Here is a 21,877-nt window from a genome sequence, read left to right as displayed (position 1 = left end):
CTGTGCAAAGATAATATATTCAATCTATTTAGATAAATTTATGTGCAAATGTTTGTGGTTATGGTTAAAGGGCAAGAATGAGCACTTCTTTAGGAGAAGGTAAGCAAGTAAAATAAATCACAGTTTTTGCTGAACAGTTCAAACTTTGGTTGTCTCTAGGAGTATCTATGCATTAAAAAGGTCCTTTTTTGTTTGTGATAGTGGATAAGGAACACAAATGCATTATTTCTTACTTCATTGCTTACCTCTGAAGTAGGGCCTTCACATTTCTACATCACCGGCCTGCAGAGATGTGATGATACATCTTCTAAGTATGTACCACTAGTCAAATATTAGATCTGATTCTTTTATTTCTTCCAGATACTTATTTGTAAATATATATGAACTTTTCCAACTATTTTCTGTCATGCAAGGCAGTTGAAGTAGTTGAGTGTCTTGACTTGCATTCTGTGTGAGCTTTTTAAAGAAACAGTGAAATTAAAACAAGTGAAAAACTCTGCTCACAACACAGTCAGTCAGTCAATCTCTCTGATAACCAAAAGAAAATAGATATTTGGTTCTTTCACAAAATATTTCTGTTCTGTGTAGATCTGAAAAGACCTCCATATTCCACAATTGTCTTTCCTTCCTATGAATAACTGTTAGCAATTTCTAGTTTTTTTCACCACTGTTAAAAATTTCATATGTACTGACTATTCTGGCAATTTTTGTGACACAGTGGTTCTATTTTTATGGTAACAACAGGTGCCAGAGCACTTGCCATTGTTATAATGCTAACAAAGTAATTTACCAAGATCCTGGGCTCGAAACTTTCCAGAACATCTGGGGTTTTTTTGTTTCATGCGCATTCCTTTTAGAACTGTTTTGACTTCAGAAGCATTTTCCTGCTTAAAATAGTTTTTTTTGTTTAGTTTATTTGGGGTTTTTTTTAAGTGAGAGTTATTTCAAAAGTAAAGGAAGCTACTGAAGTTCTTTGTCTTATCTTTAGTTACTAAAGGTTATGACATTTAATCCAATATTTGAAAAATTTAAGGTGAAAAATCATCGTGCAATAGTGATGGAAAAAGAGAGGCCAAGGCACATCACTTTATGATTCAAAAATAATTAGGTAAAAATGAGTGGCCTTTCTTAGTATTGACGTTGGCATGTGCTGCCAAGAAAGGAAGATGTTTCCCAGGATGTGTAACTATCTCTGCAGAGGGAAGGAACATATGGTTCCACCTGTTCTGGCAAAACGTATGACTAAGTGTGGCCACAGTAGATGGGCAAAATGCACTGCCCAGGGATCAACAAGCATTTTCAGTTCTCTTTGTCTGAGTCCTGGTAATCTCCAGGCCATGACCCAAGTCCCAGTGGGGCCATAAAAGAACAGTTAGAAATCCTTCAAGCTACATCTGGCTAGGAGGAGGATTGTAGCCCTCCGGGTGATTAACTGAAGCTCTGGAACGTGAGATTTTGTTGTAATCTTTATCTTAATGTGCAACTGCAAGTGTAATGGGGAAGCTGAGGGCAATCCTATTCTCAATCCTGTTCTCCTCAAGGCCTCAAAGGATGGTGACTGAGGCAGTTTATAGAGTTGCAGATCCCCTGGTTTCAGACAATTGCTGAGTACTTAATGCAGTCTGAATGGGAAACAAAGGATTGTCACTTGTTGAAAACAGCTGCTCCATAGGAGATCAGGTTTTAGACAGTTAGAAAGCAAAAGTCAGCCAAGACAGTGCTTTTTCCCTCTTTAAAGATGTGGCACTCAGACCTGGTTTTCTCACAGCATTTACTGTTTTCTGTTAGATTTTTGGTAAGGTCCCATCCTTCCATGCATATTTAGTACAGCTATGGCCACTTTTGGAGGCTGCCTCCTTTCAGGCAGCTAACCACAAACCTAGCTGGGAATGATGGCAACAGTTTCAACTCAAAGCAGACTTTCCTCTGATTTCTGATTTTTCTTCTTCATCCCTGTTGAAACTTCTTGCAAGCTGCCCTCTTAACACCTGCTGCACTCTTGCAGGCCAATCTGCCCCTGCTGCAGCGGGAGCTGCTGCACTGTGCAAGGCTAGCCAAGCAGAACCCAGCCCAGTACCTCGCCCAGCACGAACAGCTGCTTCTGGATGCCAGCACCACCTCACCTGTTGACTCCTCAGAGCTACTTCTCGACGTGAACGAAAACGGGAAGAGGCGAACTCCAGACAGGTGAGCAGCGCCGTTCCTTTCCTGCCCTTCCCAGAGTCTGTGGGCCCGAGGTGCTGAGCTCCACCAGCACAGGGGCAGCAGAGGGTGGGTGCTGGGGGGGATACTCGGATGGTGTTCCCTGGGTGTGGGTCCTGTCCTGCCTTCAGATCCAGCCTGACCATCAATGTTTCCAGAGATGGTATATGCACCACTTCTCTGCGAAACCAGGGTTTCACCAGGTTCCATATAAAAAATTTCTTCCGAGTCTGAATCTACTCTCATATTAGCTTAAAATCATTCCCCATGCCCTTTCATAACAGGCCCTGCTTATGCATGTCTACATATCCATACTTACATGTATATATGGAAAGAGAGCTACATACACATTCCTGAGTATATAAATATAATACATGCACACACTGATTCAGTCACCTCAGGGCACACTGTGGTCATATCCACGCAGAAGTAATGGTCAGCCAGTACTGTAGTACTTTGGCACAGTATTTCTGCCATGAAGTGCCAAGCAGCAGATCATGCCAGCTCCATATGCAAGTCCTTTGCATCTGACGTTTTGTTGAACTCAACATTAAATGTGAGGAGAGTCGCTAGGCATTTATATTGGGATGTACAAGGCAAACCCCAGAGCACACTCAGGGCTTTGACTCCTTCTGTTGTGCCATATTTCCATATCCATATGCATAAGGGTATTTCTTTCAAAGAGGATAAGTGTTCACTGCAATCTGTTTTGTTGTTGAGCTGAGGAAAGTCCGGGCAGAAATGGGGCAAGCGAATGTATGTGTGTGAAGTACAGTGGCTTTAGGGGTATGAAACAGTTTTTATTTTTTGGAATAAAGTTCTTTGTTTTGTGTTAAAAGGAAATTACTCTTGTGGTTATTTACTTTTAACTGTCTTCCTATGCTAATGTTAGAAATTCAACTGGCATTTACATTTTACCTTTGGGAAACTCGGGTATTGTATTTTTCATTGATTTGTTTGCCATGGGTTTTTAGTGTGGAAAACTTATTATGCTGTTCTGCCAAATACCACTACCTGTATGCCTTAGGTATGCAAGTGTCCCAGTTATCTTTTAAATGAAAAAGATGACTTGCAAAGTCAAGAAGCCTCGTAACTTTGTCCAGGTGACATTTTTGTGTTGGAACAGTCTTGAATGGCAAAAAATAAAGAGAAAACAAAGTCTGAAAGTTCACAGTAAAACTTTAGACTTCTCATAGCCAGAAGTGAACAGTAAAATTTAAAGTCACATAGCCACTAGATAGAAAAAGATGTGAAAGTATTTGAAATTAGTTTGCCTGAGATTGTGTTTCAGAAAAATCACAATGAACTAGCAAGAAAATTAAGGTATAAGCAGAAAAACTCCTCTTATATGTATCTACCTTCTTTCCACCAGTTTTTCCAGATAACTAGACAAAACTGAAGGAGTTATTGGGGTTAATGGAAGTATGTTTCTGCACCTCAGAAAGATGATTACTTTTTGGACATTTTACATGTATTCTCTTACTATGTGCAATGAAATAACTTTTGCAAAGCTGAAATTTAGCACCTTGGGGCAGTTCTGTATATTCTCAGTCTTTGCAGAGTAGTGTAGCAAAATATCTGTTAAAAAGGCCTCTTAATATCTTGTGAATAACTAAATGTCAGCATACTGTACTTTGGTGTCAGTAGCAGACACAACATTTTTCCTACAAGGAGATAGACACACATGAAATTATCTCGTAAGCCAGTGAGGTATTGCTTGACAGAATACAGACAGGAAGAGGGATGTGCTTTCCTGACAGCCCTAACTCACTTTTTTTTTTCCTGTTTGTAGAGAGGAGTATTACTCATGTGTCACTTAAGGCCGCAAAGGAAAAATGCAAAATAAAGTCTTTCTTTTGCTTTCCATCCTTTGCATTTGGAATAATGCTCCCTCTCTTTGAGACCCTGTTTGACAGTGCTGAATTTTGGCTATACTGTAGTAAGTACTGTCTCACCTGTGTTATCTTCAGTCTTGCTTGTGAGGGAGAAGATGGGTGATGCAGGTAGAGACTAGGACAAGAACTTTGTAATGGAGAGACCCTGTATTAGTTTTATAAAAAAAAAGGACATAAGATTAGCACATAAAGGGACCAGCAGATCAGGAGAATATTGAATTTTAAAGTCAGCCTTCATCTTTTAGTTAAAACTGAGGCCCAGATCTAGAGAGATTTGGGTATGGTTTGTGATTTTTTTTTCTTAGCATTTCCTTTTAGTTAAAATATGTAGGTGCTCTTAAAATTCCTGGATCTCTGCATGCAAAGTCAAGTGCCTTTGGCTTCACAACTGGAAGTCTCTCTTAGGCTGTGCACAACTTGGAGAGCCTTCAGTTGCTCCACAGGTAGTAATGCAGCTTTTGGGGTAGTAGACAGCTTAGCTTCCATTGTTGTGGGTAAGAGCCTGTGTTTGAATCCCCAGGGTCCAGGGAGGGTGTAGCTTGGGGTGTCCCATTGGCCTGCACACTACAAGGTGCAGCAAGGAGCTTCTGTCAGTTGCAGCCTGAAATTCAGCTCCTCAGTTCTGGGGAAGTGGTGTTTCAGAAAAACCCAGCCTTCCTTTTTGACCCTGCAACTGTTTGCTGTAATGAAAAAGGCTCATGTAAAAAGAGACCGCCCAGTGCGCTCATTGGAATGATACCTTGAGCTTAAAAAATAAGTTGGTTTTGTTCAGTGTCAAGCAACCCTGTCACTGGTTATCACATCTACTTCTCCATTGCCTATGACTGTAATATAAGCTATAAAGAAAAAAAAGTGTTAGTGTTGGCTGAGCCAAGTTCAGTGGAGTTGTCTTGTGCACTCAAGAACATTTGTGCAACAGATTTAGTAAAAAGAACAAGATGCTTTTGGAAAGATTCTTAAATTTACTGAATCGGAGTCTGCATACCTTTTAATTTTGATAATGTAAGTAAATCAACCACAAAAAACTGTCCTCAGAGGCAGAACATGCCTAGGCTGAGTGAGTATTGAAACCAAATACTTGTCTGGCTTTATACTCATTGCACTATTAATTATTTTAATTGTTTACAGAGGAGCATAAGGAAACATATGGAAATATATATGCCTTTTGTTTAGAAATATAAGTAATTTTTAAATATACTAATAAAAATTCAGCAGAAGATAGCAGACATACTTTAAGGGAAGGGTTTACTGTGACTCCATGGCTAGTAAATGAAAAAAGATTGCGCAAAGGCCACATCTTTCCAGGAGAACTAAGTACAGCTGGAGTAATTTTGATTGAAGATGTGTGTCTCCCTGAGGTAAACTTGTGCTATCTTTTTCCTAAGGTATATGATACAGATTTATAGATATATAGTTATACACAGGCAAGCATTGTATATAATGTGTATGTTACATATATGCATACACATTTATTTTTCATTTGGGCATGGGTAACTGCATACCACTGATACTGCTACAGGAAGAGTACAGTAGAGGATTAGGCAAAGAAAGTGGAACAAGTGTTACATGTAACCACAGCTGCCTCATGATTTTTTGTTGAAGAAAATACACATACAGCATCTTTTTCTGCTTATAATTTCAGAACCCTTTCTACATATCCATTTTCCAATTCTTGTTATTTATCTGCATATCCAAGTCTACTGTATGTGAGGTTTTATAGAGCAATCTGACAGCCAAGCTTTGTGTTTTACTGAATGTTTTCTTGGTGCATATGGTCTGACACGGATGAGCAGCCACGGTGAGATTTTGGAGTCTATTAAACTAGCTCATTAAAAAGATCAATCTGTTTCTGTAATAACACTGGGAACCATCAGTCACTGCAAGAGAGGAAAACTGACACCTGAGGAGACAACACATTTTGGTAATTTGTTCATGACATGTCATGAACAAAGTGTTCACTGTATTTTGTTTACAAGTTTTGGAGTTTACATTCTACTGTAGTAAAGCAAAGGAACTTGGACCACAGTGAGTTTTTATTTTGTTGAATGAATGCTTAATTATAAATCACATTATTTTAAATACATTACAACAAAAAATTTTGTGCTAATTGCTCATCCTTTGAGCTTGCTGGAAAGGGCTGATGGCATGTGAGCATGTCATATAGTGACTCTACATTTATGACAGTTCTCTACAGAGTGGATATGGGATAACAAAAAATTCTGTTAGAGTAGCATTATTTTGAGGGAGAAGAAAACAAAAGTGGCCACAATTGTGTTGTGACTTTAGAAAGTGCTGCTGTGGTAGCAGTACACTTGGAACCTATGACATGAAATACTTGTCAGAAGTATTTGGGCACAGAGATCAACTTTGATAATACTGTTAGGTAAATCTTATTTGAAGAGGCTCCTCAGTATCTGAGTAAGGTGAAGGATGTTCACAGCTCTTACATCTGTGCTCCTTGTATGCCATGTAAGTATGAGGAATTTTAGAAGAATTTTGTAATATGAACTGTTAGCAAGGCAGAAAAGTAATTTTTTTCTGTAACACAGAAACAGCTACTTTATTCCAGCAAAGCATTATCATTTGTTTGATTCATCGAACCTTTATTGGTGGAAGTCAGTTTAAATTAAAGCATCTTGCACAAATAGTAGATGAACAGCTTTGTCTCATTCTTGTAAGCTGACTTTAGTGTTCTTTGAAATTCGTGTTATACTTTTGATCAGGTGAAACATAATTTTCTAGCCAAGGCAGTTTGCATGGTCAGATTTTCTACCCAGGAAATTGTCCATAAATTGCAATAATTTAAAACTGAAATCACAACCTAAAAACAACGTAAATTGTATTAAATGTTTACAGGCTAAAAAGTAGTGTCTGTTCTGCTGTCTTTAATCTAAGTAAATCATGACTTCAAGTAAAATGACCCCCTGTGTGTTTATAGCTGAAGGACTCCATCTTTGTATATTGCCAATTTTCCAAACCACAGTGTTGATCAAGGAAAATGTGGCCAAGAGGAGTAAGGAAAAAAAGTGTCAGTTATGTTTCCTACACATTCACTGTTATTTCCTCTCTACAGCTTCTGGTTACTTTGCAAAATCAGATGAAAGCAGATTAAAATTGTGATGGTGTTATATTTGGAACTACTATTCCTATGGGTGTGCCAGTAACTGGGAAACAGGAGTGCTTCCTCAGGCACCTGGGAAAATGCTGTTGCCCCAAGGGATGGAGACCTAAAAGAATGAGTAGGACTGAGATCAGAAGCAGGCTAGTAGGTCAAATTCAGAGCATCTGAATTATGGCACTCTTCAGCACCTTATCTTTTATCACTCTATTCAGTGTATTCAGATATAGTGAATTTGGTGGCGATTCCAGTTCTGATGAGGTTTTCTAAGTTGTTACATTTTTATATATTTTTATGTGGTCAGAAACATAAAATGAGTTTATATACAGTCTCATCTAGTATTCTGGTAAGCTGCTTATTTGGTCAGTGCAGAAAATATAACAACAAATAGTAGAATTAATTTTTTACACCCAGAAAAGACATGGCAGCCATTACTCAGCATAATAGCAAAACCATCATTTCAGTAAATATATTTTCAACAGTCATGTTCGTTTCTATCTTAGTCAGAGTTCATGGATATGCCGGTGTGTTTTCCACTGCATTCCAGTTAAGGCAATTAAGTACAAAGCATTCTTTAAAAACACAGAAATACCTGTACATTAGGTGCAAATATATACATTTGTATGAAAATATATTATTTTAACATCAAGCTGTAGTGTAGAAGAGGAAAAATGGATTCCCACTTGTTCCAGTTTTATCTCAGTGTTCAAGTCAATGAGTTATTTGTTTGCTGTTTCTGACTTTTGCCCATCTAAATTAGAGAACATTCTAACTGTAGTACTAAAGGACTTATTTGAATTATTAGTTTGCCTTGTACAGACAGAAAAGCCCATTTTTTTTGCTTGCATAGTATTTTGACAACTGGAAGATTGGCACACCGAGTTTGAGTAAATATGTGCAAAGAAAACATACAATAGCCACTAAATACAAACTTGTCTTGAAGAGCTGTCAGAAACATCACCACCCATTGGGTGTTATTACAAGCAGGTACATCATGCCAAAAATAATAAAAAATATATGATGGACTTTTTCTTGGTTAGGAGTTTTCACAGCCATGCTGCATTTCTTTTGGAGCAAGGTACATGCTCCACTTTAGCAAAGGATGTCTTTTATATCTACCCAAAATGAGAATAGATGTATAGATGTCCTACTATGCTGGTGAAAAATTCTTCCCTCTTTGTCAAATTACAGTTTAGTTATATATATATATATGTAGATCTGCAGCTTCTCTGGCATTAGTAATTTTGGTGAGGTCTCTGCTTCACTCCTTCTGAAAACAATTCAGCCCATCTTTTAATTTCCTGCCACTAGTAACAAGATCTTAGTTTGATTGTCTCTCTCAGAGGATATTGGCAATGATTGGGTTTCATCCTCCTCTCATTGGTGGTAAATGGGAACCTGTTGAGAGGTGACAATTTTCCTCACAGACAGTGCCTCAAGGGTGCTTGATTGGTTTCTGGGGGAAGGTTTGTTGTAGAGCAGTTGTTTTTAAAATATGCAAACAAGAAAATTCGCTCAAATTTACCTGTCAGTGTCAAACAATTGTGTTATTACTAGACATGATGCATTATATCATCCCTTTCTTCCAGAGGATAAAGTTATTTTATAAAAGAGCTGGAATATAACAGCAGTTTAATAAAAGTTTTTGGGGAGAGGAATGAAAACACAGTTTGCAATATTTATATCTAAGAAACTTTCTGATCAAAGTGAATATTTTGTAGACTTTCTTCATTCATATGGTTAAAAAAACCCCAAACATTTCAGTGAAATAAGACTTTCCCAAAAGGGTTGTGAACCTGTTGTGGGATTTTTAAAATATACTTTTAATGGAGATTAGTTCAGGGTGAGTTCAAGGTTCTCAGGCAGAGGTGTCAGGAGTTCTTTGGAAATAGCTGATTATGAATTTAATTAAAGAGTAACTAGAAAATAAAAAAACCCTGATCTTCTCCTCAGTAGCTCTTCCAAGTTGCCGAGCATAAAACCCCTCTCTAAGAGTAATGAAGTGGGAAATCCTGACATCTTCCTGCAAAATTAATGATAGTCACAACACCTTTGACTGGAATAGCCTAGATGGTGCAAAAAATCTCTGAAGGATGCATTTCTCATCATTTAGAGTCAATTCTTCCCCAAAGGCTCTGTGTTACAGTGATCTTGATGGGAGCTCATTGTATGCTGAGCTTCAGCACACTGCCATGCACTGCTAGACTTTCTGGTAGCCTCTTGAAAAAAGAAAAAATCTTGAACTGCAGATTTCTCCTAAGCACTATAGGCTATAGCACTACTGAAAACAGGAATTTCTTGGTCCCTAGCTTCATGTATCCGTTGATGGTTTCACCTCTGCAACTGCATGTGTATTCACTCCATCAGTCTGTGATCTCAGCTAAGGCTGCTTGCTCTCCAGCCCCTCTTTAGGTGGCTCTGTCAGAAGGCTCTCCTGGTAGTATTTCTCAGGTTACAGGGATGGTTAGACAAATGAGTCCTTTGTATGTTTTGAATCAGCAGTGTTATGAGATGTTCTGTAATACCACACATTTGGAGCAAATGAAAGACCAAACTTCAGTTCCTGAAGCTGCATGTGTAGATGGGGGTGCATGTTCCCAAGTTCTATTCATTAAGTCAATTAAAGCTCCTTTGCTTTGTTTTTCAGAACCAAAGAAAATGGCTTTGACAGAGAGCCTTTGCACTCAGAGCATCCAAGCAAGCGGCCCTGCACTATTAGCCCAGGCCAGCGGTACAGTCCAAATAATGGCTTATCTTATCAGCCCAATGGTCTGCCTCATCCCACCCCACCTCCACCTCAGCATTACCGTTTGGATGATATGGCCATTGCCCACCACTACAGGGACTCATACAGACACCCCAATCACAGGGACCTCAGGGACAGAAACAGACCTATGGGTAAGGCATGTTGATTTTCTGCATTTTTTTAGGTTTCCGTTTCTCTTGTAACTCTATTTTGTGAACAGGACATTTTTATCTGTAGTTCAGATATAGCCTTTATGGCTGTTTGTCCATCCAGCTGCTTCTAATGGCCTTATTTCAGAGCTGTATTTGTAAAAGTGGATTGAATTCTGTCTCTAAGTAAGAGGGTCAAAAATGGGAGGAACCTGTGTTTTCAAAGCTGCATGGGTGACATGGACACTCAGGTGTATGGCAGGCAAGGATAGGTAGAGCCTTTTATTTTTCTTCTGATGGCAGATTTGTGATGATAACAACATCAAAGTAGCTTGATTTCAGCTTAGAGCAGAAGAAAGTTGTTATCTTTCAGAGAACTGTTTTGTGTGTGACATGTCCAGAGCATGGAGGATGTGAACACCAGAAGCACCAGCCACACCCCACACAGCATGGTTTGGTTTAATGGGATGCCTGATGCTCTTGGATTTTGCTTCACATCTGCACTTACTGTTTTTCCTTGTTTGAAACAAATCTTCAGTAAAAGAGGAACACTTACAAATATTCAGCATCTGTATAGAGGGGGCTAAGCAAAGAACAAGTGTTGGTTCCCCTTGAGTGTTGATAATAAATACTGGCTTGGTTGTATCATGTTGTCAGCTGCTCTGATATATGTGCTACATTTTAACCACATGTTGTTTAAACATCTGTGGAGGGATGAACCCTTAATGATGCTCTGTTGACATGGTAGTAATTACTGTATTTAGTGAAATAACACTGAGTTTATACTAATATTTTTTCAACTCTCTGAAGTACAACTAGTATTATATGCACTGAGTTACCAGATAATTGCCTTGCTGACTTCAAGTAGTGCAAATGAAAAATTATATATTGTAGTATGTTATATTTATATATATAATAATTGTATATAGTCAGAAAGAGAAATGTCCATTCTTGAAAGGTCATCTTGCAACCTGTAGAACTTACAGAATTGAACACATTAAATTGAACAAAACAGTAGCATCTTGTGTGAAGAAAAGTACTAAAGAGAACTTAAAGCAAATTTTTTCCTGAAGCCTTTTTTTTTTTTTTTTTTGTGGTGGCACTTCTAATGCAAGAACAGGTAATATATGATGTTTTTGTCTATAGACTCTGTTTTGTTCTGGTTTTTTTTGGTTGGTTGGTTGGTTTTTGGGTTTTTTTCCCCATGGAGGACTTCCAATGTCGTAAACATAACTTGCTCCTCTTTGGCAGGGTTGCATGGCACGCGTCAAGAAGAAATGATTGATCACAGGCTAACAGACAGAGAATGGGCAGAAGAGTGGAAACATCTTGACCATGTAAGGGCTAAATATCCATTTATGTATAATTGTCTGAACAGAGGCCTTCTAAGATAGGAATTTAAAATTTTTATTTTAAAACCAATCTGAATTCCAGGACAGGTTTTGAAATATTTGATTATTAAATCAGAGGGCTTGATGTCCCCCATTAGATAGTTCATACCAGGCCTTGCTGATAAGTGTCTCCTGCATTATCCTAATTATTACAGTCTGCCAAAAGAGGAATGGACTTTCTCTATAAACACTGGATCTGGGGCTTGGATTTGTTCCTGCATTTATTAGCTCTTGTAAAATTTGTAGGCATCAGTTCTGGACCATATCTTGTGTCTTCTGAGGTGCCATGTAATACTAGTGGCAGGGCTACAGCCTGTTCAGTTGTTTTCTCCTGGTCTTTGCTCTTTTTCCTATAAGTCCCTATCTGTATAGTTTCGGATCACAAGTTAAAAAGGAAGAGATTGTCATTCTTAAAACAAGTCTAGAATTTTTCAGCTATCGTTGAGGTTAACAGAGAGGGACTCATTCATTATTAAAACCCATGCACTCAGTACATTGATGTTTTCTTTATTATTATATCACTCTGAATAAAAAATTCTTCTTTGTTCCTGTGCTCCATCCACTGCTGTGAACAGTTGTTGAACTGTATAATGGACATGGTGGAAAAAACCAGACGATCTCTCACTGTCCTACGGCGATGTCAGGAAGCAGACCGCGAGGAGCTGAATTACTGGATACGGCGGTACAGTGATGCGGAGGATTTAAAAAAAGGTGGAAACAGCAGCAGTAGTCATTCCAGACAGCAGAGTCCAGTGAATCCAGATCCAGTTTCGTTAGGTACAGTATCCTCATGGAAAATCGTGTGCCGAGTCTAAGCTCAGCCCAAGGATAGATGACATTTGCATTTGTTCTTCTGATTCTTCTGTTATAGTGATGATTCCTCTCTGCTGACTGCTGAATTCACTATAACTCTTATGCCCAAACAGTGCTGTTTCTGGGTGGAATGGCTTGAGGCATTTTGGGTGATGCTTGGTAATTTGCTTTTCATTCAGCAAAGTCTTAAGAAGGTGGGGTGGGAGGACAGACTGACATGTAGCGGTGGCAGAACAGTGAGATGTGCACTGACTCTCTGTCCCTTCTGACTTCTTCTCTTTCCCGATGGCTCAAAAAAATCCCTAGGTATTCCTGGATTGTTTGCAGTTTGAAACAGAGGGCTTTCACCTTCTTAAATCAAATTACTTAACTTGGAAGTCGACTTTCTAAAGAAATGGAGTTGTAAAGATACAGGCACTTCTTAGGTGTACTTGGTTTCTGTTTAAGAAAGGAATAAGATCTGGACTGCTCACAGTCATGCATGCATGATCCTCCTAGGTCTGTGTCCATTGCTGGAGCTTGTGCAGGTGTGTCTGAGGACTGTTTGTTGTGTAGTTCCATGGAGCTGTGCAGGCCTTGGCTCAGGCAGTAGAGCTTGAGCTGGGTGCGCTGCAGCCACCTTACAAGGACCAGACCAAACAGCTCCCTGCTGCAGACCTTCACAGTCACTCTCACTCAGTACCTCACACATCTGCTCTAAGAGGACTCTGCTCTATAAAAACAAGCTTTTTTAGGGGCTTTCTGTAAGTTACTAGTACTTTTGTGGCAGATCTGCTAAAGAAACATCTCGGTGATACCTTTTCGTTGTTCTTGTTCTTTTGAAGACAACAGGAGACTATGCTTGCTTGTCTAATATTGTCTTGTAAAAAATAAATTGTCTGTATCCAATGTCATCTACTCAAAATCATCATGAATTGTGTTCATTACTAGAATTACAGAATAGAAACAGTAGAATATGTATTATTTTGTAACTATATTTTAACTGTGTTTTCCTTTTGCCTTTAAGAATAACTTACTAAGTCAAAAATTTATTTAATTGCAAATAGAAAAACAGAGAAACAAATCTAATCCCATCTCCATAATTCTCTTAGTAAATTTCTAGAGTTACTACTGTAATATTTAGTGCCTCTTGATAACAAACAAATCTTGTGTGTGTGTGTGTGTGTGTGTGTGTGTGTGTGTGTGTGTGTGTGTGTGATTACCCGAGTTAATAGTTCTATAAATGTGCTCCAGTCAGTGGAAGGGAGGGTTATAGAAATGTTTCCATAATCCACTAATAAGTCTAGTCCCTAGAGGAGCCCTTCTCAGAAAGTATTCAGGTAATGGCTTGTATGAACAGTACTAAATGTAATGTAAAGAAAGAGTCATAAATACAGTATCTGAAATGTCAATCACATCTGCAACTTCAGGAAGAGCACCTGTGAGTAGATCTAAAGCAGTGGCTCACTTCTCTAGTGAAGCTGTGATGAAAAAAGAGACAGGCCATGATGCTTTTGTACTTAGTAGGTAGAAAGAATGAATGGTAACTTGAGTGTTTATACTTCCCCAAAGAAACTGGAACTCACTATATTAATCAAAACTTTATAGATAATATTACAATCCAAGAAAAATAGTCATCACATGAACCACAGGTACATAAGTGTCATGGTTTGACACTGGCACAATGCCAGCGCCCCATGAAAATACAACTTACCAATCAAATGCTGTGAAATGTGATCAAGAACAGAGCAAAGCAGGCCAAACTTAATAACAAAGGAAAAACTTTATAACACTACTATAAAAGGAAAAGAAAGGAAAGAGGAAAAAAAAAACCACACAAAATTCGAAATGAAAACCTTCCAAAACATTTCTCCTCCCTCCACCCAACTCCACCAAACCCCAGCGAGACCCATTTGGATCCTTAATCAAGTTTTCACCCTTCAATATAATCAATACTGAGTCCATCGGGGAAGAGAGGAGTCCCCTTGCACCATAGACCCCCAGGAAACACAGCTGCCACCTCTTGTGTTTCCAATGTCACACGTGGCACCGCCCAGACACACCGGCCAGTGTGACATTCTCCTCTCCATGTCACAGTGCTCTCACCACCGGGCATGGACAGAGACTGCTTATAGGGCCCCTTTAAGGATGCTTTGCCAAGGACCACCAGGAACAACAGTCCAGTATCACAATTCGGGACTAGAGTCCCCCCCATTTTCCCCTGGGGCCGAGGGTCCAAAAGACAGAGATCGCCTTCTCTTCTTCCCTGAAGATGGAGGGCATCCTCACACCCTCCTCAGCTCTCTCTCTGTCCACTTCAAAACTGGTAGTTGCTGAAGAAGGTCTCTTGGCTCATCAATGCATCCCCCTAAAATGCAGTCCCTCTTGAAAGAAAGAGTGGTTCAGTCTATGGTAAACAAGCAGAGTCCAGCCAAAAGCCACTCTATCATCTGCCCCCAACCTTCTTCTCTGAACATCTGAGGTTTTAGGCTGTCTCTCTTCCTCTCTTTTTTCAAACCAAGGAGGAGAAAATATCACAAAGCTTTCATTTCTCAGGAAGGGTTAAAAGTCCCAACTCCCAAGGATGGCTCGCTGCCCAGGCTCCAGCTCCCACAGCCCGACTGGGCACCTTGCGGCCCCCCCGCTCTTCTCCTTCCCTGCGGCGAACTGCTGATAAAACCACCGCCGTCTCTTTTTCTCTCTTGGGAGAGAGAGAGACTCTGGGGGGAACGGAGACATCCCAGATTTCTCCACCCTTCCATCTGCAGGGGTCCAGGTCTGGTTCCAGCCCCTCCACCCTTGGGCCTACCTCCACAGGCCGCATGGCTCCCCTCCCCCACCCAGCCCGGGCTGGGCAGGGGAGGTCCTTACCATGCGGTGACCGGAACCAAAGAAGGACGAGTCCTCCTGGGAATTCCGCTTTTAACCCCTCTGTGTTCTCAGAGGCGTGTCCACCTTCAATTGGTAACCCCAAGTGTCAGTATCTAAACCTGACCCCTGACTGGATGGACCTCTTCCTTCTAAAAAAAAAAATTCTCTTCCCGTGTCAAACCATGACAATAAGATAAAATGAAGATCAAGCATACAGTTAGATCCCTATATTAGCATTTTTTGTGTATTTGTCAAGATGAATTAATGGAAACAGCAAAGTCTTCTGGCTTAAAAGATAATTATACAGCACAGTCTTTGGCATTGGACACATCAGTCAGCTCTGCAGTACTGTGTGTACAAATTAACTGGTTGGAGTCCATTCAATTTTAACATGTCCACTTTGGTTATTTGGTTGAAAAATACTTCTGAGACTCACAAACATGAAACTTGGATTGCTTCAGTGATGTAGCATCCATGCCAGTTGTAAATATTGGTAAGAAGTGCTTTTATGTCTGACATGTCAGGGAGAAAATACTTACTTTGGAGTCTATGGAAAGCTAATTCTCGTATTTCCTCAAATCTGGTAGTAATCTAGTTAACAAAATTAAAACCCCTAACATTCAGAGGTATCATGAAACTAAAACAGTGTCTGTGAGATTTGAGATGCTTTAGGACTTTTTATTTTAGTTTTGAAGTGGGGAAAAAGGGATTGAAGAATTCCTGTAATATTTTAATTAAAGTACCACGGCATGTAAATATTGGGGGGTTTGCTACAGAGATTCTAAATGTCAGTGATTTCCCTTTGTACCTTTTTTTTGGGATTTTTTTTCAACAAGGTAATCCAGTCTTTAAATCCATGCTGTCATCTCCACTAGCAAGAGAGAAAAAAAAGAGGACCATATGGCTACATTATCTGTGCCTTTGTTTCTTTTTCTTTACAATTCAAATATCATAACTGAAGTGATAACTTCTCATTGTAAACATTTTGCCACAGTCTTCATAGATAGGTCTTGCTGAAAAACTCTGAGCTGAGATCTAGCATGGATAGTTTGAGTTGAAAAGTAATTGAAGAAAATTCTTGTTGTCATTTTGAACCTTTTTTCCTGCCAAAGATTTTTGTGCTTCTTTTTATTTGACATCCCTGTGAATCATGTTGAGCCTGGAAGTTTGCAAATATCTAATCAATATTTTTCTGTTGATATTTTTAATTAAAAAATTAAATTAAATACTTGATCATTCATTTTAATGTAATGTAATCCAATACACACATTAGCCAGCTACAACAGGTTACAAGCTGCCATTATTCTCCAAGAATGTGCTGAAGGTAAGAGGGTCTTTTCAGTCTGAATAATACATGTTTATGAAAGTCTAAAAATGACTCAGACTTTATATATATTCACTTGATTAACTGTGATGGTCTATGAAGTGAATAATGCATCATCTGACTCCTCCATTTCTGCTGAAGAATTTCAGTGCTACATACTGCAGCAGGACTGCAACTTTCATCCTAATAGTGAATAATTACCCATATCAGACACTGTATACTGAAATACACACAGTGGGATAAATTAAAGATGAGGGTTCTTCAGCATCGTGGGTTATAAACAAGATCTATAACCATACTGAGTGCAGCTGTGGCTCTAGATAAGTGGAGCAGGCACACATCAGAAGGTCTGCAGCAGTGTTGATATTGTGTGTCTGTTGAATTTATCTGAATGGAAATCTTACAAAATAGTTTGAAATCTCCAGCTGAAGAGTGCAATACCTGCAGGATTTGCCTCAGGAAACCAGGATTCTCAGAAGTGTAGGAATTTGTCAAAACCACACAGGTTAGCCATTTCTTAATACATTTTTAAATGTTAACCCTTTCAGACCCATTTTATTTTTTCTGAAGCTGTTCACCATCATGTTTTCAGTGTTAGCCAGAGCATTCCTGCCAACACATGTCTGTTCATGCTGTGATGATAAACCTGCTCCTTTGCCATTTGCAGATAATCAGCAGTGCTGTGATATGCATGATATTCTCAACATGAGCAAACCATAATGCTGTGAAAACCACGTAACATTTATAACTTGTAATTCCAGAATGCAAAGCCTCTGTGATACTGGTCACTGATGGCATTAAGTATTGCTCTTAATCCACTCTCTGCATGGGAGGTTTGGGCTAGATTGTGGCTTAGTGAACTGCATGCTGTTAGGTAGGGCTCCAAGTGCAGGAACATTGTATGTGTGTTCTCAGTGCTCAGTTCTGACACAGCCTCTGCTTGAGGATGATTCAGTAGTACTGTACCTATGTGGCTTTTCTTTTCTTTTTCTTTTACAATGAGAACACAACAACTATATTTTTAACACAATTTCAAGGAGTGTTGCAATAGCTGCAAAAATGTATTAGAGGGCAAAAAAGGGCAAAGAAGTACTTAAAAATACTGGGAACAATTGCCCCCAACCAGGCTGGCAAGGTAGTCTCATTCAGTAATACTCACCTTCAGAACTCTATCTCTATATTTCATTATGTGGAACTGGCACCCTTTTGAACTTGACTCTTACAAACAAGGCAGTGAATAATTTATATTTGTTGCTCTGAGAATTTTTTGTTTGTTTTCTGTGTCCCACTAATGGTGTTACATTTATTATAGTATTATAGAATGAAGCAGAACTTGGATATGAAATATGGAAACCACATAAATACATTAAAAGGCATATATATTTAATTTATTCAGGGCTGCTTATATGTAGCTTTTATTATTTTTGAGCCTCAAAATTCAGCACAGCATGTAAGGCATTATTATCATTACCAGAATTTTCATGAATGCAGTAAATTCTAAAAGATCATCAAAACATCAGCTGTTCATTTCTTAATACTTTGTGTTATAGTATGCCAGTGTCCAGTGGTAAAAACAATTCTTTTGTTTTGCCAATTTACCTTCTGTTCTTCTTTCCAAATGTGAATTAGGCCTTTTGAGATTATTGAACATTTCTTTTCCTTCTAAATTTTTCTATTCTGTTTTCTTGGGTTTGAGCCTTATGATCACATAAGGGTTCACATAATTTATTTGGCCCTAGCCTTTCATCTCAGTTTCACTTCACAGATCCATATTTATGGCTGCTCCTACAATTCTCCACAGCCCTGCACTTCTCTCTCTTTCAGCACCTTTTCTCTTTGTCTTAAAGCAACCAAAAATTTTTATTTGAATGCGAGATCTGAAACCAATGCAATTTTTTTTTGTTTTCTTTAAGTGTATTCTCCAACAACTTTTTTACTATTTCACAAGTTTATTTGACATTGCAGGAGAAAATTCCAATACCACTTTTGATGTCAAAAGTCACTTTTGTTTTTATCTCATTTAAGCACTTACAGACAAGTAGAGATTATTCTCATATATATGTACTTTTTATTTAATTTGTTCATCTTTTTCTTTTGGTTCAGTAGGAACTGGACTAATTACCAACACATGCTTTCATGCCTTGCCATGAATTTCAAGTAAATTCAGTTGTGTACATACCATTGTTCTGCATAATGATATTGTTGCATTTTCACCATTAACAAACCTTTGTTATTATGTCTGACATGCAAGGCCTTTGTCGATATCCTTTTCTGAATGACCTGCCTTGTCACTTCAGATTATTCTTATTGTTGTCTTATTTCATTCCATTTCCTTCCAGGCAGCATTTACTTTGACTTCTAGGTGCTGCAGTTAGTTATTTAAATTATGTGTTGTCCTCATTATGGCTTTTTGCATTGTTGTCCACATTATGGCTTTTCGGTTTTACATTCAGTGTTTTAGGGACTTCATTCAGTTGTGTTCATCTTGGTTTGAGTTTGCTAGATGTCCAAATTAAGATCTTTTGTGCTTCTGGTTTAATGAGAAGTTTCTGTGATTCTAAAGCTGAAGGACTCTTTACCTTAAAAACACTAATATGTAAGATTTATATCCTCTGGTCATTTCCTGTAGTTTAGGATTAGAAAGAAGACTGTTTTCATGGACTCATCGCCACTGACTAAACAATAGCCATGTTACTAAAACTTTTCTGGCTTGAAAAATATGGTTTTTATTATCTTCATAAGTGCTTCTTGTCTTTTTTGTGCACCATTCCAAACTATGGGAAAGTGTCTCATAAGCTTTTGATTTAAGTCTTCTTGCAGAGGATCTCATTCCTCATGTAAATAATTTGTGGTTGGAATAAGAGCTTGATTGATGTTTATGTTTTGGAAATTTTAACAATTATCTGGCAATCTGGTCATTTATGTCATTGAATTCTGTTTTTGGAAAGTCATGTGTACCAAAAAATCAGTTCCACATCTCTCTGTCCTTTTTCTTTCTTTTATTTTTTTTTCTCCCCCCAAAACTAAGAGCCATGGATTTAAATCAAGGTTATGCTCCCCTTGCTCTGGATTGTACCTTAAATAGCAGACAGGAAAACTGAATACAAAGTAAAGGCATGAATGCAACAAACCCCTTGTTTTGCAACATTTGAAGCCTGGTTGGGTCTGTTCCTGCAGGTATTCCATGAAGAGCAAATAAGAGTGGTTTAACTTTTTGCCTTTATTTTTCTTGAGCCTTCAAACAATATTTTCTGTTACCTCTGTCCCCCTAGCAGAACTGGCACTGTGCCTGTAAGTCTAAAAGCTTTTAAGGGGTGAAAACTGTACACAAGGCTATTTGTCATCCCCAGAATCACACAAGCCAAGCCATACTGAGAATTTTCCCATTTTTGGTATCAGGTCTGAAATCCTCTATCAAGCTGATTAAACCAATATAACCAGCTGTTTTACAAAATCTGCACACCCGCCCCCAACACATATAGAGTCCTATTATTTTATGCTTGAGAGGTGTGAAAGTCTGCCAACAAAAATCTATTTTAAATTGTTGTCCCATACTTCAGTGACAAACAGAAGAGCTGGGTAAATCCATTCAGCTGCCTGTCAGATGGGAAGATGTACTCCCAGTCACTGTCTGCAGATTTTCATGCTAGAAACTACATCTGTGAAACAGTGCACAGGGATTCCCTCCTCTCTGTTGAAAAAGCTCCTGTCACTTCCACCTTTGTTAGCTGCCTGCAATATTGTCATCTTTTAAAAGCATTTAAGTTTATGTGGGCTACTGTATGTAAACAGTACTGTATGGATACATTTGATGGTGTAAGAAATTATTTGCAATACCTGATGCTTCACTTTTTCTTAAAAATACTTTTTAGGTATTTAAGTATACTTTTTAAGTATTTCAGTTTAATGCTTTTTGAATAAAGTTAGTGAATAAAAGCTCATAAGATACAAAAATGAGTACATTTAGTCAAAATTAGTATTCAAAGAATGTCAGGTATACTCTTATATATTGTTATATTTCAAGCTCAGACATCAAACAGGTATTTTATTTCTAGCAGCATCTCCAAAACTATTCAAACCTGTCTGTAATGTAACAAATAAAGTTATTTTCTTTAGGCAATTGAATTCTGACACACTGGCAATAGCAATCATGACAGTGAACTTAGTTTTATGTGTTTGGTTGGGTTTTTTTTTTTTTTTTGTCCTCTATTACTTTGAATAATAGTTAATCAGTTTTTAAATTGCAGTTGAAAGGAGCAATTTCAAATTCATCTGCTGAGGATCTGTATGCTAAATTTCAGGCCAAAGTGAATTTTCTTTTTGTATCATCTGATCTTAGATCTTTGAAATCCCTGTGGAAGGGATCTTGCTGATTTCAAAACTCTTAGGCCCAGGTCTAAAGGTTAAACCTTTTTAAAAAATAAGAGGAGAAGGGGAAAGAGCTGTCAAAATGTGATTGAAATATGTGGGTGAAGTACGAGCTTCAGCTCCAGTGAGGTTGTTTGGCAGCATGTATTTAGGGCCTTAACCTAAAGTTAAAGGTTCTGTTTTTCAAACTCTTGCAGCTGCAGTTGCCAATGTGGGCTCAGATATAGGAAAGAATAGCTCTGAACTTAAAAACTAACAACCCTTTGCTTTTCTGTGGACAACTTATTTGATCACTGGAAAGACGTCTTGACTTCTGTCTGCACTCATCAGTACTCATTATTGTGCACAGAGCAGAAGTGCCAGACCTGCGCCGTTGCCCGTTCTTTTTCCTTTTCATAAATACAATGAAAAAGGACAAAGCAGGTCACTCCCTCAGTTTGTCTGGCAAAGCCTCCCTTAAAAGTATGGATACTGTCATACAGAGTTGTCTCAAAATACTGTCAAAGAAAAATAAAATTAATATCTTAACTTGGCTTAAGATGAAACATTCAAGTCACAAGCATTGATCTGGTCTATGTGACATTCATGACTAGATGAGGAGAAAAAAGCTTCACCTGATTTCTTTGTCTGAGCTATAATTAAAGAGTAAAGGTATTTTTCTCTAAGCCTTGTTCTCAACAAGCCAGCATTGCTTATGATGCTCTTTCTTTTTCCCTGTTCACCGCCTCCTCCTGCAGAATCTCATCGGGAATTCCTTCACAGGCCTGCGTCTGGATACGTGCCAGAGGAGATCTGGAAGAAAGCTGGTAAGAACTGTTTAAAAACACCAGCTTAGTCGTCTGGCAGCTGTGTGCAGTTGTTAATGCACTGATGTGAGGAATCAGGAGGCGGGGGAAGGGCTTACTAGTAACAAGAAGAAATTGTGCTTAATAGTCTTAAACTGGAACTGATCAAAACATTAAATAATTTTATAATAGAAGCATCTGCTGCTATAGTTGGGGGAATATCAGTACTTCCAATA

General features: G+C 38.5%; 1 protein-coding gene across 5 annotated transcripts in view; it reads left to right on the top strand.

The window, feature by feature from the left end:
* Positions 1-21,877, top strand: part of RUNX1T1 (RUNX1 partner transcriptional co-repressor 1) — a 115,962-nt gene that overhangs the window by 75,155 nt on the left and 18,930 nt on the right. For all 5 annotated transcript variants that reach the window (XM_030266405.4, XM_030266404.4, XM_072924820.1 and 2 more), the window contains 5 exons: positions 2,006-2,187; positions 9,863-10,113; positions 11,362-11,447; positions 12,077-12,278; positions 21,594-21,662. In XM_030266405.4, the coding sequence (XP_030122265.1) occupies positions 2,006-2,187; positions 9,863-10,113; positions 11,362-11,447; positions 12,077-12,278; positions 21,594-21,662 (790 nt within the window). The remainder of the gene's footprint in view (positions 1-2,005; positions 2,188-9,862; positions 10,114-11,361; positions 11,448-12,076; positions 12,279-21,593; positions 21,663-21,877) is intronic.

This window comes from Taeniopygia guttata, chromosome 2 (assembly GCF_048771995.1).
Source record: "Taeniopygia guttata chromosome 2, bTaeGut7.mat, whole genome shotgun sequence".
In the NCBI taxonomy this organism is placed as follows: Eukaryota; Metazoa; Chordata; class Aves; order Passeriformes; family Estrildidae; genus Taeniopygia; species Taeniopygia guttata.
The sequence above is the reverse complement of the archived record's forward strand: the minus strand, read 5'-3'. Positions and strand labels throughout refer to the sequence as shown.